At 36.8% G+C, this 17,089-nt stretch overlaps 1 protein-coding gene and 1 long non-coding RNA gene across 2 annotated transcripts in view; one reads left to right on the forward strand and one right to left on the reverse strand.

The window, feature by feature from the left end:
- The window catches only part of tbc1d19 (TBC1 domain family, member 19), a 43,000-nt gene extending 33,771 nt beyond the window's left edge, over positions 1–9,229 (forward strand). Inside the window, exons 17-21 of the mRNA XM_062993263.1 lie at positions 848–957; positions 1,049–1,140; positions 3,663–3,778; positions 4,086–4,156; positions 8,535–9,229. Coding sequence (XP_062849333.1) covers positions 848–957; positions 1,049–1,140; positions 3,663–3,778; positions 4,086–4,156; positions 8,535–8,609 — 464 coding nt within the window. The 3' untranslated portion in view covers positions 8,610–9,229. The remainder of the gene's footprint in view (positions 1–847; positions 958–1,048; positions 1,141–3,662; positions 3,779–4,085; positions 4,157–8,534) is intronic.
- Positions 2,939–8,570, reverse strand: LOC134311620 (uncharacterized). The gene is made up of 3 exons (XR_010011456.1): positions 8,505–8,570; positions 3,094–3,199; positions 2,939–2,989 (listed from the first exon to the last, which is right to left on the reverse strand). It is a non-coding gene; the product is annotated as an uncharacterized LOC134311620 (long non-coding RNA).
- Positions 9,230–17,089: the final 7,860 nt, after the last annotated feature.

The raw sequence follows: 17,089 nt of genomic DNA on the forward strand, positions 1-17,089 counted from the left end.
AACATATTGGTAACCATCAAGAACATAAAAACCAGTTTAATCATCTGTTTATGTTTATGGAACCACTAATCATCCCTGAACAATATTTCACAAGCTCAAAATAATGAAAGTTTTAGGATGACCCAAAGCAACAGATACAACACATAACTTCTTATACCACTAAAGAAGCAGCACAGAGATGCATGCTCAAATTTGCACAGAAGCTTATAATCGAGCTAATAGCTCAGCCCCTCATGTTTGGAGACAGAACACGTAAGTTGCAGTGATTTTTAAAAGTGAGAGCGTCATGAAATGAGCTGCAGAGGCAAAATATTAAAAGCTATATTCAAAATGCTCAACAGCTGCTCCATAAAATACGACTGTTACTATGTTGTCTGAATACCTTCCTCTCCCATTTTTCCTTACATATAGTTGCATATTTTTACGAATAGATACATTTTTGTTTATATTTTTAGAAATAATGGTAAACTACATTATGCAAATTTGATGTTAACATATGCACTGAAAAATGTGAGAGAAGTCTTACTTTTATATTTAATATAAAACATTCTTAACAAATTCAAATATACCAGGATAATTGGCATCCATTAGCCAGTCATTGTCAAAAATGCTGGGGCCATGATCTCTATCATCTTAAATCCTAATCTGATTGTATTTGAGCTGTGGTAAGGTAATGAAAAGATTGTTCAATAATTTTTTGTTACAGGAAAATGTTCTAAAATAATTAAATAGTAATAGTAATCCATAGTAATAGTACATATAGTGTATATTTGATAAATAGACCAGGTTGGAAACCTCTGGAGAGGCTTAAATGAAATTTAACTTGTCTGGATGTTTCTTCCTGCAGTGGCTCCTCTGTGTTTCTTGTACAATGAGCCGTCTAAACTGTACCGTGTGTTTAAAGAGATGTATGTGCGCTATTTCTTCAGACTTCACTCCATATCCTCTTCCCCCTCAGTAAGTATAGTTGTACAAATTGTCTCTGTATGCAGCTGGTAGGTGTATGATTCAGGGTCTATAAATCTGTGTGTGTGTGTGTGTGTTGCAGGGTATAGTTTCTCTGTGTCTGCAGTTTGAGAGGTTACTCCAAGCCCATCTTCCTCAGCTCTTTTATCACTTACAAGAAATTGGGGCCCAACCGTAAGTCTGAAAAACATGTGCTTCTATGGCATGTTATAAATAGTGTTTTACATGCCTTGAATACAGTATTTATTGTGTAACTTCATAAAAAATAAATTGGAAAATTTCTGTGATTTGGTTTGCTGGCATTTGGTATACTGTTCCAGATTTGGACAGTGGTAGCCTAGTGGGTAGAGCTTTGGGCTATCAACTGAAAGGTTGAGAGCTCGAATCCCAGCTCTGCCATGCAGCCACTGTTAGGCCCTTGAGCAAGGCCCTTAACCCTCTCTGCTCCAGGGGCACCATACGATGGCTGACCCTGCTCTCTGACTCCAGCTTCCAACCGGGCTGGAATTCATGAAGAAAGAATTTCGTTGTACTGTACGTGTGTATATGTATATATGACAAATAAACGCATTCTATCTATTCTATCTGTACTTTTGCTTAGTTAAATAATGTAGCAATAAAAATATATTTATTCCATTAGATTCAACTATGGTTCTACAGCTGCATTTTTGTCTGTGGCTGAATATAACATTTAGTTCTATTAAGAATGCTATGTACAGTGTAGTAAAAGACATTTTATTATGGTTCACGTAAAAAAACTAGTGTAGGTGTAAACGTCCTGCGTATAGAAACATTACTGACACAGGCAAGCCAAATGTATTGACTAGAGCTGGTGTTGCCAAATTTAATCCGATAAAATTTTCTATGATTAAATGATACTATTCAATTTAAATGTATTTTGTGGTTTTGTGGTGACACATTTACATTCCTAATGTTCAATGTACTTATTTTTTTTTCAATGCACTCAACTCCTATGTCTCATATAAGTGTTCCCAGAGCATGTATATATTGAAAACAAATTAAAGTTCTACATTGCAAAACAGGTGATCAGAATATGGAGCAGAGCTGGCCTATTTGTTCTTAAGCCTAAATTTAGATTAAATAAAGTTGACACTGTGTGCTAGTATGTTGTAGCTGACATTTAAATTTAAAAGCATTATATGACGTTTGTCTGCATCTTTCCTCTTTATATAAATATGTTTATTAGGATGTAAAAGAGTCATTCTTGGCGTCAAGCGTCCTTCATGGATTCTGTATTGTAATGGCTCCATCTAGTGTTTAAACCATGCACAGACACGTCTCAGTGTTTATATTATACATATAAGCTTAGCTGTATGGTGGGTAATATGTTAACAATTTTATATTAAACGGCAAATTGATATTAGCTATACACAAGTAGTATATGTATACATAGTAGTAAAAACATACATGTATGCTTTATGGGACCAGTTATTCATTCTATTATACAGAAAGGACACATTACTCAAATTTACTTGTACTTGTAAATTTATCTAATTTGTTCTTTTGTAGAAAGTATTAAGCTGTCAGTCATTTAAGAGCATTATTATGAGTGAATGAGCAAATCCCAATATTAAAAGTATTAAAATTCTTTTTTGTAGCTGTTTTAGCTTTTTTTTTTATGCTATTTAGCTAGTTACTGCTTACCAACTTTTTTCACTGTTTTTGCTGTTTACTTTTCTACCCTGTTTTTGGATAAAAATGGCAGTAGTATGTTATATAAAGTCATTTAGGATCTACTTAGCTAGATTTTTAGCTACACCACTCGTGTGTTACCTTACAGTTTGTTGATTGTAGCTTGCACGGTTTACGTTTTTTACAACCCCAAATCAGAAAAAGTTGGGACAGCATGGAAAATGCAAATAATAAAAAAAAAAACACAGAGTTTCTTACATTTAATTTGACTTTTATTTGATTGCAGACAGGATGAACCTGAGATATTTCATATTTTTTCTGGTCAACTTCATTTCGTTTATTAATAAACATCCATTCCTGCATTTCAGTCCTGCAACACATTCCAAAAAAGTTAGGACAATAAATCATTTACTACTTTGTAATGTTGCTATCTTTGAGGTACATTGTTTTTAAACATTTTAATAATTTTCTCACGCATTTGTTGACAAACTGGAGATCCTCTGATCATCTTTGCTCATGAAGGACTCAACCTTTCCTGGATGCTGCTTTTGTACCAAACCATGATTACTGCTGACATCACCTGTTTGGAATCACATCATTATTTAGTTTTTTCACCTCATTACTAGCCCTAAATTGCCCCCGTCCCAACTTTTTTTTTAAAGTGTTGCTGGCCTGAAATGCAGGAATGGAGGTATATTAACAAATTAAATGAAGTTTAGCAGATAAAACATGAAATATCTTGGGTTCAAACTGTCTGCAATCAAATAAAAGTCAAAGTAAATGTAAGGAACCCTGCATTTTTGTTTTATTTGCATTTTCCATACTGTCCCAACTTTTTCTGATTTGGGGTTGTAATATTTATCACAGTTGGGTCTAACTGAGGCTAATGTGTTGTTATATAATGCAAATATCTGTTATTGAAAATTAGAACTTTCACTAATACAGGCACAGTTTCTTTTTACACAGTCTTAGCCACTGTATTTTTTAAGTTCAAGGTTTAATGGAAAAATAAATAAATACTTATATTTGGCTTTCTATTTCAGATTGCGCATTGCCTTTAAATGGATGGTTCGGGCTTTCTCGGGGTACCTGTCCACTGATCAGCTGTTGTTGCTCTGGGACCGTATCATCGGCTACGACTCTTTAGAGATAGTGGCAGGTGGGTTAGTCCTTTCAATTTTACAGAAATAACTCTTATACTTATAATATGAATATTTTCACTCGTAATCAATATCAGAACAATAATAAACAGTTTTTATAAATCATATGTTGGTGTAGAAGGTTTACAGCGTGTTAGGTAGATGTGTGTCATACTAATTAAAGTTTGTCATCATAAAGTTTAGTGTTACATGCTACACTAATTGGAACCGTTCTGTGTATCACACACTGATATGTCACAGAAATAAAGCCTATGTCATTTCCATTCCAAATATGATTGGCTATCTGTTCTTCCCTTTTCTGTCTAGTTCTGGCAGCTGCCATCTTCACGTATCGAGCTGAAAATCTGATGGAGGTGACATCACTGGCCTCGGCTGAGGTGAGTGTGTGTTTGAGAAAAGGATAAGGATAGAGAAAGGATATGGAAATAGCTTGTTGACTAACAGCCAGTGTGAGTAACCAAGCAACTTTAGTAATATTACTAATGTGTGAATCAAATGGGAGGTCTGAATCTATGGTGAGCCCACATTTCTTATATCTGAGCTGTGTGTCACAAAGAAAGCATCAAGGTTTAACACCAGATTAGACAGTTTGTCCCGTGTCATTAGGGCCAACAAGAAATACCTCTGCTTTGTCTGAATTTAACTGTGTGGATGTTGTTGGGTTTGGCTGATTTACATAACTGTGTTCCATCTGCATAACAGTGAAAGCTGATGCCTTGTTAATGAATAATTTTACCTAATGACGGCATTTAAAGTGCAAATAATAGAGGCCATAATACTCACCCCTGTGGTACACCATACTTTTGTATTTTGGCTGGGTGCGTACAGTAATTAATTGATTTATCTGTTGCATTTGAACTTTTAACACATATCAGATAGTCAGCTGTGTAAAAAGCAGGGATTTTAGAAGCAGCATCATTAGGTGCGCCATTGGTGGAGGCCCTCGGCAGTAACCTGCAGTGACACACGACCCCGGGCCCTGGGGTGGGAGGAAAGATGCTGCTGCTCACTATCAGCTTGCTGATGCACCATCTGACCCTACTGAATAGCAGATCATAACATACCATATTTTTAGCACCCAGAGCCTGAAACTTTAGAGGTCTGCAAACATGATAGGAGCTCCTACATTTACTCGCCAGCAATACTGAAAGGCCAAAGCTGAAGAATTCTTTATTCTGTCTTCTTACTGCACTTGGTTCTTTCACTTGGTAATTTGGGCCTGCCAAACTCTTAACCACTTTTTCCTTTTTTTTTTCTTTTTTTTTTTATTATTATTTCCAATGTTCTGTTCAATTCGTGGCTTCCACATGCACCACATCCACGATGGTCATCAAGAAGGGCCGCACTTTAGCATACTAATTCGGCCTTCCTATACTCAGACACAGCAAATTGTGGCTGTGTGACCAGGCCATTGGCACTGCTGCAACCGGAACAGTAGTGGTCTAGTGTACTGCTGTGCAATTCGAGCACCCTTATAACTACATTGAACCAAATTCTCAGCCTTTCAGGGCTCATGGCTCAATATACTACACATATGGGGCTTGTTTTTAGTAACTATTGTGCATTACAGTGGATATAAAAGTCTACAAACCAGTTGAAATTTTTCAATGGGTGCAAGGCACACAGTAACACCCTGGATGGGGCGCCAGTGCAGGGCAGACACATACAGACACACACACACATACGCAAACCCATTCACCTATAGGGCAATTCAGTGTCTCCAATTAACCTGACTGCATGTTTTTGGACTGTGGGAAGAAACCCACGCAGACACGGGGAGAACATGCAAACTCCACACAGAAAGGACCCGGACCGCCCCGCCTGGGGATCAAACCCAGGATTCTCTTGTTGTGAGGCGACGGTGCTACCCACTTAGCCACCGTGCCATGTAGAAAATCAGAAGGCATTCCAAGCCATTACATATTCCATGGAACACAGTGAAGGCAGTGAGTTTACCAAGAACTGGATATCCCTCCAAATGTGATAAAAAAAAAAACAAGAAGAAAAATGCTCTGGGAGGCTGTCTGGAAGCCTACAACAACATTAAAGAAGCTGAAGGAATTTCTGGCAAGTATTGGTTGAGTACTACATGTGACAACAATCTCCCGTATTCTTCATATGTCTGGGCTGTGGGGTAGGGTAGCAGGAAAAACATCTAAGCCTGGCTGCAGTTTGCAAAAACCTGCATGAAGTTTGCCAAAAGCATGTAGGAACATGTATTATGGTCTAATAAGACCAAGGTTGAACTTTTTGGCATTCCAAAAGATATGTTTGGCACAAAAACATGTGCATCACCAAAAGAACACCATTTCCACAGTGAAGCATAGTGGTGGCAGCATTATTCTTTGAGCCAATTTTATTTGGCTGGAACTGGGACTTTAGTTAAGAGAATTATGCACAGTTCCAAATATCAGTCAAACCTTCAGGCCTCTGCTAAAATGCTAAAGAACTTGAACTAAAGAGGAAGAGGAAATTTAGCACGAAAATGACCCAAAGCATACCTCCACACCAACAATAAATGGTTTCACCAGGACTAGTACTGGACTAGTAATCGAAAGATCGCTGGTTCAAGCCCCATCACTGCCAGGTTGCCACTGTTGGGTCCTTGAGCAAGGCCCTTAACACTCAATTGCTTAGACAATATACTGTCACTGTACTGTAAGTCTATTTGGATAAAAGCGTCTGCTAAATGCAGAAAATGTAAATTTAAGATCAAAGTTTTGGAATAGCTCAGCCAGAGCCCAGACCTCAATCCAACTGAAAATCTTTGGGGTGACCTGAAGAGAGCTGTGATCAGGGGATGCCCTCAGATTTGGCTTGCTTTTGCAAGAAAGAGTGGGCAAAGATTGCCAAGTCAAGAAGTGCCATGCTTTTTGATAGACTCCTACCCAAAATGACTGAATGTGGTCATAACATTAAAAGTATTAGTTTATTTCTGCAACTCGCTATTTTATTTTTGTTACCCCCCAAAAAATATTTGTTAGTTTTTCAGTTGACTTGTAAATATTATAGGTCACATTAAAGGTGGAAATTACTATTTTCATCTTTTTCTTATTTTTTTTTTACATCACAAAAACCTGGCATTGTAACTAGGGTGTGTAGATTCTATAATTACTGTATGTATGAATCTGTACAAAGTCTAAAGGTTTCTAACAGTCTACATGCTGTGTACATGGCAAGATGCAGATTAAATGTCTATTTTTCATGCACATGCAAATGAGGAATGTTGGTGCAAAAATTGGGCTGTTCATGCTAAAAAAAAGGTGGAGTTGCTAGGAGTGCCATTTATCACATTCTGTTCAGTGTATTCTATTCAGTTTAGCTCTGTGTGTTTCTGGATTAGTATATTTATGTTAGTGGGTTGGTCTTCTTAATCTCAGACATGTTGTATGTATTTAGAATATTTAGAAAATGTATTACTCTGCATCAAATGATCTATCACTTGTATCAATGCAATGTATTTATTTAAATTACTTTTAACAATTTTTAACAAATAAACAAATAAAACATTAGATTTCTTTCTTAATTAATCAAAAAGGAGAATGAAGTAAGGGGCTGCCAAAATAACAGAAACTTTTAAAGGTATCAGGTAACAGAAAACACACAATAAATATGCTGCCAGTAGCTGAGATAGTGGATTGAAAAGGGATAGAATCAAGATAAGAACCATTTGTCACAATGGGGTCAGCTACTTGGTTTACTGCCAAACAAGTCCTACAGACTGGCACAGCTCGCGTCCAGTGTGGATTCATGTGAGGAGTCCACTCATTAGTGGCCCGTCACTTCTGTAGGCAGCTCGCCCATCCAGGTCAGTTTGGTCATGACAGCTGATACCGGGTAAGTTCCTTGGAAAGAAGATAAATCATGCCGACATCAGCACTAGCGGAAAACCAGACCAGACTGAGCCCGCGTCAGGGTTTCACAGAAGAAAGAGCTGCTTGCCAACAGAAAAGCCAGCAACTCTGTGGAGAGGAAATCGTGATTATATAGACCTAGCTTCACCTGAAGCAAATTAAAGTACAATGAGGTGTACACTATGCCCCCTGCAGGCCTTAAATGGCATGGCTATTGGGAATGATGCTCTAATCCTCACCCTCCTGCTGAGGGTGACGTGTGTAATGGCGTGGGACATGTGTAATGGCAGTCTATTTTAAGCAGTGTGTTAAACTGGACTGGATCATTAAAAACAGTGACTAGAGCTGAGGATCAAATCCAAATCTCACCACCAACCACTCCACCAACTGTACCTCTGTCACCCACACTGAATCATCAGCTTCCCTTTTTGGCTACACCTGTTAGGGGTCGGCACATCGGCTCATTTGCTTACATCTAGCCTTGTCTTAAACATCCCCCTCTGTCACACCAACCTCCTGCATGTCCTCCCTCACGGCATCAATAAACCTCCTCTTTGGCTCCATCCTTAGCACACTTCTCCCAATAAAACTTGATTTACACAAAATTCTACATGTAGGCTTTCATGCAAAATAGTGCAAGTTTAAAGTTGAATACTGGAATATTTATCTCAGCCAGTTTATAATTCACTTTTATTGACTGCTCTATGTTTAGCTAGCTCACCCAGTGTTTGATTCATATATTTATCTCCATTACACGCTACATCCTGATAAAAATGTTGTGCAATCTGAGTCACCTCAAACCCATGCTTGCAGGCTGACCCCTGACCTGTGAAGTAGTGTTTACTAACTACTTGATAGAAAAATTGTTTACATTCTCTTGTTGTCACCTCTCTTGTCACAGGCTGTCCTGGCTGACCTCTCGACCCTGAAAGTCATGCCCCTACTGCAAATCTTCCTCTTTGCTCCAGTCATCTGAGGAGCCTTAATGTATGTGACATCAAAGGCTCTGCCAGGCTGTGTTCCAGACTACTGGGACTGATGACACTTCAAATGTAAAACAAACCCCATTTACATTTTCTAAAAATGCATTAAAAACTAAGAACTTACAAATCTAATTGTGCTTTCTAAATATAATAAACAATAGAATGTGACACCAGCAACACACTTTAAAAAAGGTTGGGACAAAGGCAAAATAAGACTAAGATTATACAAGTAACACTGATTGTTCAAGATTATTATAAATAGAGCATCCACCAAATGTGTCTTTGCAAGCAAGGGGTTGTCATGGTTCACCACTTTGTGCCAAACTTGCATTGGTCATGAGAGAATTGTCAGTCAGTACAAAGACCATGTTTCTCAGTGGAAGATTTCGAAGAATTTAGGTATTTCCCCATCTACAGTTCATAAAAACATAAAAAGGTTCGGGAAGTCAGAGGAAATCTTAGTGCTTAAAGGCCAAGAGTGGAAAGGAAAAGGTAATGTGACCCAGTGGTAGACATGCTTCTGTCCCAGCCTTTTTGAGTGTGTTGCAGGCATCAATTTCAAAATTTCTTTATATTTAACTAAAAGAATTAAGTTCATCATCTTTGCCCTTTTGTCTGTTAAATAAAGCTTCATTAAAATAAAGTAAATTAACAAATTACAGATTTCAGTTTTATTGCATTTTTAAAAAGTGTCTTAACTTTTCTGAAAATGGGGTTTGTATAAAGTAATGAATGTGTATAATGTCATGTACTTACGCTTTGTGCCGTGCCACAAGAAACTCAGACTTGGCTTTGAATCAGGCTTCATGTTTGAGCCAGTATTTAACATGCTGTTTACCATACCTTCATAGACTGTCCTGATGGATGAAATCAATTATTTGCATATAGTATTAAGAACTATGCTGTTTTTACCTATCCATAATTTATTACAAATATTTATAACCCTAACAATAGTCTTTAATGACATACAGTTCAGATCTAACGTTTAAATACACTTATAAGGGACATGTACCGTATATAATGGCTGTTTGGGGGATTTTATTGATATTTGAAACCTCTTTTGTGATTGAATGATTGAAACACTTCTACAGTACTAAAAACATTGAGGGTCAAAATTATGCACAGCAAAATAACTGATTAACATTGTGTTGTAAAAGACTGTATATTTATTTATTAGGATTTTAACATTATGTTTTACACACTTTGGCTACGTTCATGACAGAAACGGTAGTTACTCATTACACAAGATTCATCAGTTCACAAGTTTAATGTCAAACTCGGTCATGAACAATTTTTTATCTCCAATTCACCTCACTTGCATGTTTTTGGACTGTGGGAGGAAACCGAAGCTCCCGGAGGAAATCCATGCAGACATGGGGAGAACATGCAAACTTCACACAGAAAGGACCTGGACCGCCCCACCTGGGGATCGAACCCAGGACCTTCTTGCTGTGAGGCGACAGTGCTACCCACTGAGTTGTTAGTGGTTGTGCTTTACTATAGCTGGTGACTTTTCTGTACCCATAGAAATAGGGATGGTTTGCATCTATTTGAAAATTAATAATGATCAGTGGTCTCTTGTCAGTATCATGAAAAAAAGCCCAAAATGTCACCTCATGCTGAAAGAAAATTTGTTCGATCTGCCTTGGATTAGAAACTGCTGAACCATGTGTGACCACAAGTTACTTAATCACTAAAATTATGTATTCAAATTATTCAATCACAGAACAGTTACAGAAATCATTAAATCCCAAGACTACTATGACACACGTCAAATTGTACCAGATTTTTTAAAAGATTATGTATAATCTTGACTCATATCTTTAAGCATGCATAAAGGGTAAAGAATTATTTATTTATTTATTCAGTAATTTATTTATTTTACACTAACTGGTTCATTCTGCAAGTCTGTTCATTCTGGTGGGTCCAGTACCACTCTTGAGTGCAAGGCAAAAACAGTCCATGCACAGGGTGCCATGTTATGGCAGGCAAACACACATTCATGTACTTACCCACACTATCGGGCAAATTAGAATAATAAATCAACCTGACATGTTTTAAGGAAGTACCCAGATGGAACAATCTCTGGTTTTTAGGACCCATGGTTTTTAGGACTACATGCAAATCACACTGCTGTGAAGAACCTGCTGCACTGTAATATTATAATGCTAAATCTGAAGGTTAGAAGGTGTTACAGTGAAACAGCTGGTAGAATTTGTTCTGAACAGCAACACAGGTTTAGCATCTTTTCCCAATGCCTGTGTAAATGGATTGCTCTAAATTGCCTCATTGTGAATTAGTAAATGCGTGTCTTGCCTTGTAATAGATCGGCACCATGTCCAGGGTTATTCCTACCATGTGCTTAAAGTTTTCATATACTGCATCCCTGACCAGTATAAAGCATGTATTTTAGTTTGCAGATATGGATTCTGATTAGTCATTGTATGTCAATTCCCAATCATAGATATTTGATTCCATGCAGGAATTATGCTGCTGTTCTTGTTTTTGTATCATGTTTTATACTGTCATGCCAATAATGAAATCTATAATTTATTCTCAGTATTTTTTTACTTCAGCAGATAAGTGTTTTTTTTATGATTTTGATGTTTGAGTAAAGTGTATAATGAAAATGCATTTTACATTAATGAACTAATTTACTGTAATATTTATGAAAGTTTGAAATATTGTGTATGTAAATAGCCGAAAAGAATAAAATAGCATTTGGGGAATAAGACACAAGCATATTTATTAAAAATGTCATTAGAATGTTTGATGATTTTTTGCTACTATTAAATACCTGGAACAGTGGACTTCTCATGACCATGGTCTTATATGCAAAGCTCACTTGACTGGAGAATGGCATCTGCTTTCTAGCATCTTTTCAGTCAAATCAGCTATCAGCTGATTTATTTATTTGTCTTTTAAAACGTTAATAACCTTACCAAAGAACTCACACCTATAAGGTTTTTGGACTTAGAATAATGTCTGTAATTTCAGCCAAAAGAAACAGTTGCAGATTTTTTTTTACATACTACTTAGTACTGACATAGCCTGGGTGCCTTTAGGCTAAGGTATGTATTAGTTTTCAGTAGGGTTCTCACAACTTCTTTGCCATGTGCTCAGTATGTCTATATCCTTTGCTAGTTGCTTGGCCCCCTGCCTCCTTCACTCCTGTCTGTGTGCTCATATCAAATTATGCCACTCTTCAACTTTTCTGCCCTGCTTCTCACTGTCTGTGCCTTACTCATACTGGCTCTGCGAGGCGGCCTTTCAGGGTCTATCTGCCACCTGTTTGTTCAGGGTTCCATGCCAGGGCATGTATATCGGTAATAAGTCTCTGCTTAGTTTTTCTTTTATGACCTGTTCTATGAGATTTAATTTCTGGATTCACGACTTGATGATTTCCTATTCAAAATCCAAAATGCAATAGATCCAATGCAAGAAATCCACCCTGTTTTTGGCTGATCAGCTAGTTTGTAAATATAAACAAATTTTGAATTTAGTACTTGAATCACACATAGTTTGGACAGGGGCAACACAAGTACAAAGTTTATAAAATGTTAAAGTTAGAAAGTTTTAAAACATTTAACAATAAGCAGGTGGATTGGTAATAAGTGAGGGGATATTGGGGATAAAATGGCATTGGGGATATTGGGGATAAAATGGCAGGGTTTATTAAATATTGGGGATAAAATGGCAGGGTTTATTAAAGAATCAGTCTTTGCAAGCCAAGATGGATCATGACTCACCATTTTATACCAAACTTGGTGAGAAAACTGGAAATTATTTAAAAGTGAACATTTCTCAATTCAAGATTACAAATAATTTAGGTCTTTTACCATCTACCATACATAATATTATGAAACCTAGATAAATCTAGGGCAAGGGCAAGATCACAAATCAATGCTGAATGTGTGACTGTCAAGCTTTTAGATGGCGCTGCATGAGAAATGCAACCTGAAACTTCATGCACAATAAGAGGGCTGTACATTATTTCTATGTAGTAATGATGCCTGTAGCACAAGTCCACAATTCAACTTGTTTCAGGAAAAAATACTTTTGAAAAACAGGACCATCCAGACTGTTATTAGCAAAAGTTGCAAAAGATGTCATGATATGGGGCTGCATTAGTGCCAATGGCATGAGAGACTTGCACATGAGTATTGTCTTTTTCAGTGAATCATTTTTATGGTTATTTCAGCTAGACAATGCCAGGTCTTCTTCTGCATGCCCTATGACAGCAGGACTTTATGTAGTATGTGTGTTTGACTGGTCTTCTTGCACTCCAGAGAGATAACCTACTGGAAATGTGTGATGCATGGTAAAGAGAAGAATCAGACAAGATGAACACAGACTATTGAGAAGTCTTTTATCAGTCAAGAATGCAACAATTAGTGTCCTTAAGTGTTGCAGGCATTAAATGTAATTTTATAAATTAGGTTGGTTAGTGCAAACAATTCTTGTTTTACTGCATTTCACCTAATGTCTCAACTTTTCTAGAATGGGGTTTGTATACTGGCAACGCCTTCTATTTAACCCTTTGCAAAAAGACTGCAGTTGGGTGTTTTCCCTCTCTAATAGAGCACGAGGACTTGAATTATGTGTGAAGAGAAGCTGTTTACAGTACTGTAGGTTATAGCACAAGTTACATGGTTCAGTAAGACATGGTTTATGCAGACGAAAACCAAAAGAAAGACTTGGCAGTTTGGAAAGAGATGCAGTATTTCTTGAAACTAAACACAATGTGCTGGTTTCCCAGACCGAGATTAGACCTAACCCTAAATTAACTTGATGTTCAATTGTAATTTAGCATTCACTAGTTGTAATCCATGTACAGGAAACCTGCCTACACTACCTACATATATATTTTTTTATGAATCATGCTGGCAGCACAGTGGTTTATCTGGTAGTGTGGGTCCTAGGGATCTCTGGTGAAACTTGCCTCTGATTACTAACTGAAACTAAATCTGGTTTCCTTCCACCTCTAAAAAGAATGTAGAAGGTGGAATAAGCACTTTAAATTGTCTCTTGGTGCTGTGATGACCAATTATGACTTTGCAACAAAAACAAGAACAATAAGGTTATTATAATTATTTGGCACTCCTGCTTTGTTTTTGTTGAAGTAACTTAGCTTTTAACTTTCAATGTTAATACAATACAAACACACAGTACTACTGCAAATGTTTGCTGTGCCTGGCCGGCAGTAATTAAGGCTAAATAATATGAATAAGCATTTAAATACCCAAGGAAAAAAAATAAAATGTGTCTTTTTGATTTATATAAACGTTCTTGCCATCTGACAAGCATTGATGTGTATTGCTGGTGTGTTAATGGGCAGAATTCAAACCTGTGTCTTAAGCCACACAAACCACAATTCTACAGAAGTTGGGACATGTAAAATTTAAACTAAAACAAAAATCAGTTATATGTAAATTCATCTTGTATATTAAAATGTATTAATTTAAGAAAAGAAAAAGTTAAAAGCCTGGCCTGGCATAGTATGTTGGTGGAGGGCTATTGGTGCCAATGGCATGGATCACTTATCCATTAATCCACATAATTTAAACATATTGGAGCATTATATGGAGCCTTACAGACTATGCTTATTTTAACATGACAATGCCAAGCCACATTTTGGATATGTTTTAACAGCATGGCTGTGTAATCAAAAAGTGAGGGGGCTAGACTGGTATGCCCCTAAAAATCTTGAGAATTATTAAGCTCAAAATATGACAACAAATGCCATATGGTGATACAGATAAACACTTGTATAAAAAAAAGGAATGGTAAAAAAATCAGCTGTTAAAATGATATCAATATTTGTCCTAGGTGTCCACAAATAGTTTGTTTGTTTATTAGGATTTTAACGTCATGTTTTGAACTTTGGTTACATTCCTGACAGGAACGGAAGTTACTCATTACACAAGGTTTATCAGTTCACAAGTTTAATGTCAAACACAGTCATGGACAATTTAGTTTCTCCAGTTCACCTCACTTGCATGTTTTTGGACTGTGGGAGGAAACCGGAGCTCCTGGAGAAAACCCACGCAGACACATGCAAACCCCACACAGAAAGGACCCGGGCTGCCCCACCTGCGGATCGAACCCAGGACCTTTTTGCTGTGAGGCGACAGTGCTACCCACAGAGCCACCGTGCAGCCCCCACAAGTGGTAGACATGTATGTGTGTGATGCATGCAGAGATTTTGTATGCTGTCTAAATCGCTAAATATATGTCTAAATATATTTACTTGATTTTTTTAAATAAAGCAATACTTTTATTTCTGTGGCTTAAGCCAAACAAACCACAATTCTACAAAAGTTGGCACAGTATGTAAAATATAAACTGAAAAAAAGTTAATCTATATAAATATGTACATTCAGCTGGTATATTAAAATGTTTTAATTTGAGAAAGGAAAAAAGGTAAAAGCCAGGCCTGGCATAGTATTTTGGTGGTGGGCTATTAGTACCAATGGCATGGTTCACTTGCCTATTAGTGAGAACACCATTAACAGAGAAAGATATTTACACATATTGGAGCATTATATGGTGCCCTTTATCAAAGTTGTACATGCTTTTTCTAACTTGGCAATGCCAAGCCACAGTCTGGATATGTAATCATCCACATTCATGGCTGTGTAATCAAAGAGTGAGGGGGCTAGACTGGTCTGGCTGCAGTCTAGACTGATATGCCTCTAAATCTTGAGAATTGATAAGCGCAAAATATGACAACAAATGCCTCATATGATGATGCAGGTAAACTTGTTTAAAAAAGGAATGGCAAAAAATGATCTGTTAAGACTATATACAGTGGTACCTTGAAACTCTGTGAGTGGCGCTGAGTTTTAAGGTATTTTTTTCCATAAGGATGTTTGGAAACCTGTTAATGTGTTCCGTGGTCCGTGGAACTGGATATATTTAATTATATAAATATTATATTAATTATATTTATAACATTATCATAGAATTATATTCCATTGCCAACAATTTATTCCTGTGGCAAATCACCATAGCAAATTTTTAGCTTTTAACTAATTCTAATCTGGAGTTATTGATGTTGGAATAAAAAGAGTCCATGTTGGTCTCCAAAGGTCTCCAAAGCTTTCCAACACAAAAAAAACTGATTATTTTGCAGAAGATATGTAAGATGAATTATTTCCCCTTAATAGTGTCTTTGTTCAATACATGTGAGCCTTTTGGGCTCTAAAGCTCTGTTAGACTCTGTCTATACACGTGAAATTTACCCCTCCCATTTCTTCACATCAGTCTGAGCAAAAGCAGACTGAATCACTGAGTGAAAACAAGTCAGAAACTATTCTTTTCAGACGAATCATTCATTGGAATCGAATCAGGGAGCTGTGCTCTTATCTATGGCAAAGATTCATTTATTTTCATTATGGTGTCTTGAGTAAACAACTCTATGGATCAGTGCGCATGTGTTTCAAAGATTCAGTCGGTGGTTCAGGCCTTGATAAACAGCTGTATCCAATCAGAGCCTCCGCGAATTCAGATTTTGGGTGAAATTTCAGTTGTTCCTCTAATCCAAAGCAATATATGCTATATTTTTTTATTTTTAAAAAATTATAAAAAAAAAAATGAATTAAATTTTTTTTTTAAACTCTCTCTTTATTGGTTGTAGAGGTATAAGTGAAAGCTAAGTTAATGAATTACCAGTTTCAGCTTTTCCCGCAAAAGCCGAGAGACTAAACTATCCCACTAAAACGGTTTTTGTTAGTTATGTGGACAAACACAGTTGGATGTGGATTTACATATTCTGGAATTATTCTGGAAACATACAAGATGGCAGCCAAGAAGAAAAACAAGTGGATTATATTCCTAATGGAACAACACACGGATATAGATTTGGTCTCAATTTGAAGAAGAGAAGCTCAGGTAAGCAGTGGTTATGATTGTATGCTGCTGTGTGATTGATCTGAGTTGCGATGCTGCCGTTTACAGTTGCGCTTTTTATTTTGCAATGATGGCAAAGCACTATCAAATATTGAACTTCTTCAGAATTTTTTATGCTTATTTATTTGAAGTAAAATAGACAGCATAAATGTGAACAAAGCGATAGTCGTGCACCGTTTGAGTTTAAGGTAAAATTCGAGTTTAAAGGTACACATTTCTTGACGAAAGGCGTCAAGTTCCAAAGATTTAGAGTTTAGGGGACATAATGTTACAAGGTACCACTGCATATATAAAACTGTATCTAACAGCTGCTAAAACTGTAAAACTGTTACAACTATATTATATATTAGATATTAGATATAATATATTATATTTAAGTTATTACTGTATGTTAAAACTGTAACTAGTTGTCCTAGGTGTCCACAAGTGGTAAACCTGAGTATGTTTGTGATGCATGCAGAGATTTTATATGCTGTCTAAATTGCTGACATACATTAAATATATTTACTTGATAATTTCCTTTTTAAAAATAAGGCCGCTCAGGTGGCGCAGCGGTAAAAAC

Source organism: Trichomycterus rosablanca, chromosome 4, assembly GCF_030014385.1.
Source record: "Trichomycterus rosablanca isolate fTriRos1 chromosome 4, fTriRos1.hap1, whole genome shotgun sequence".
NCBI classification, from domain to species: Eukaryota; Metazoa; Chordata; class Actinopteri; order Siluriformes; family Trichomycteridae; genus Trichomycterus; species Trichomycterus rosablanca.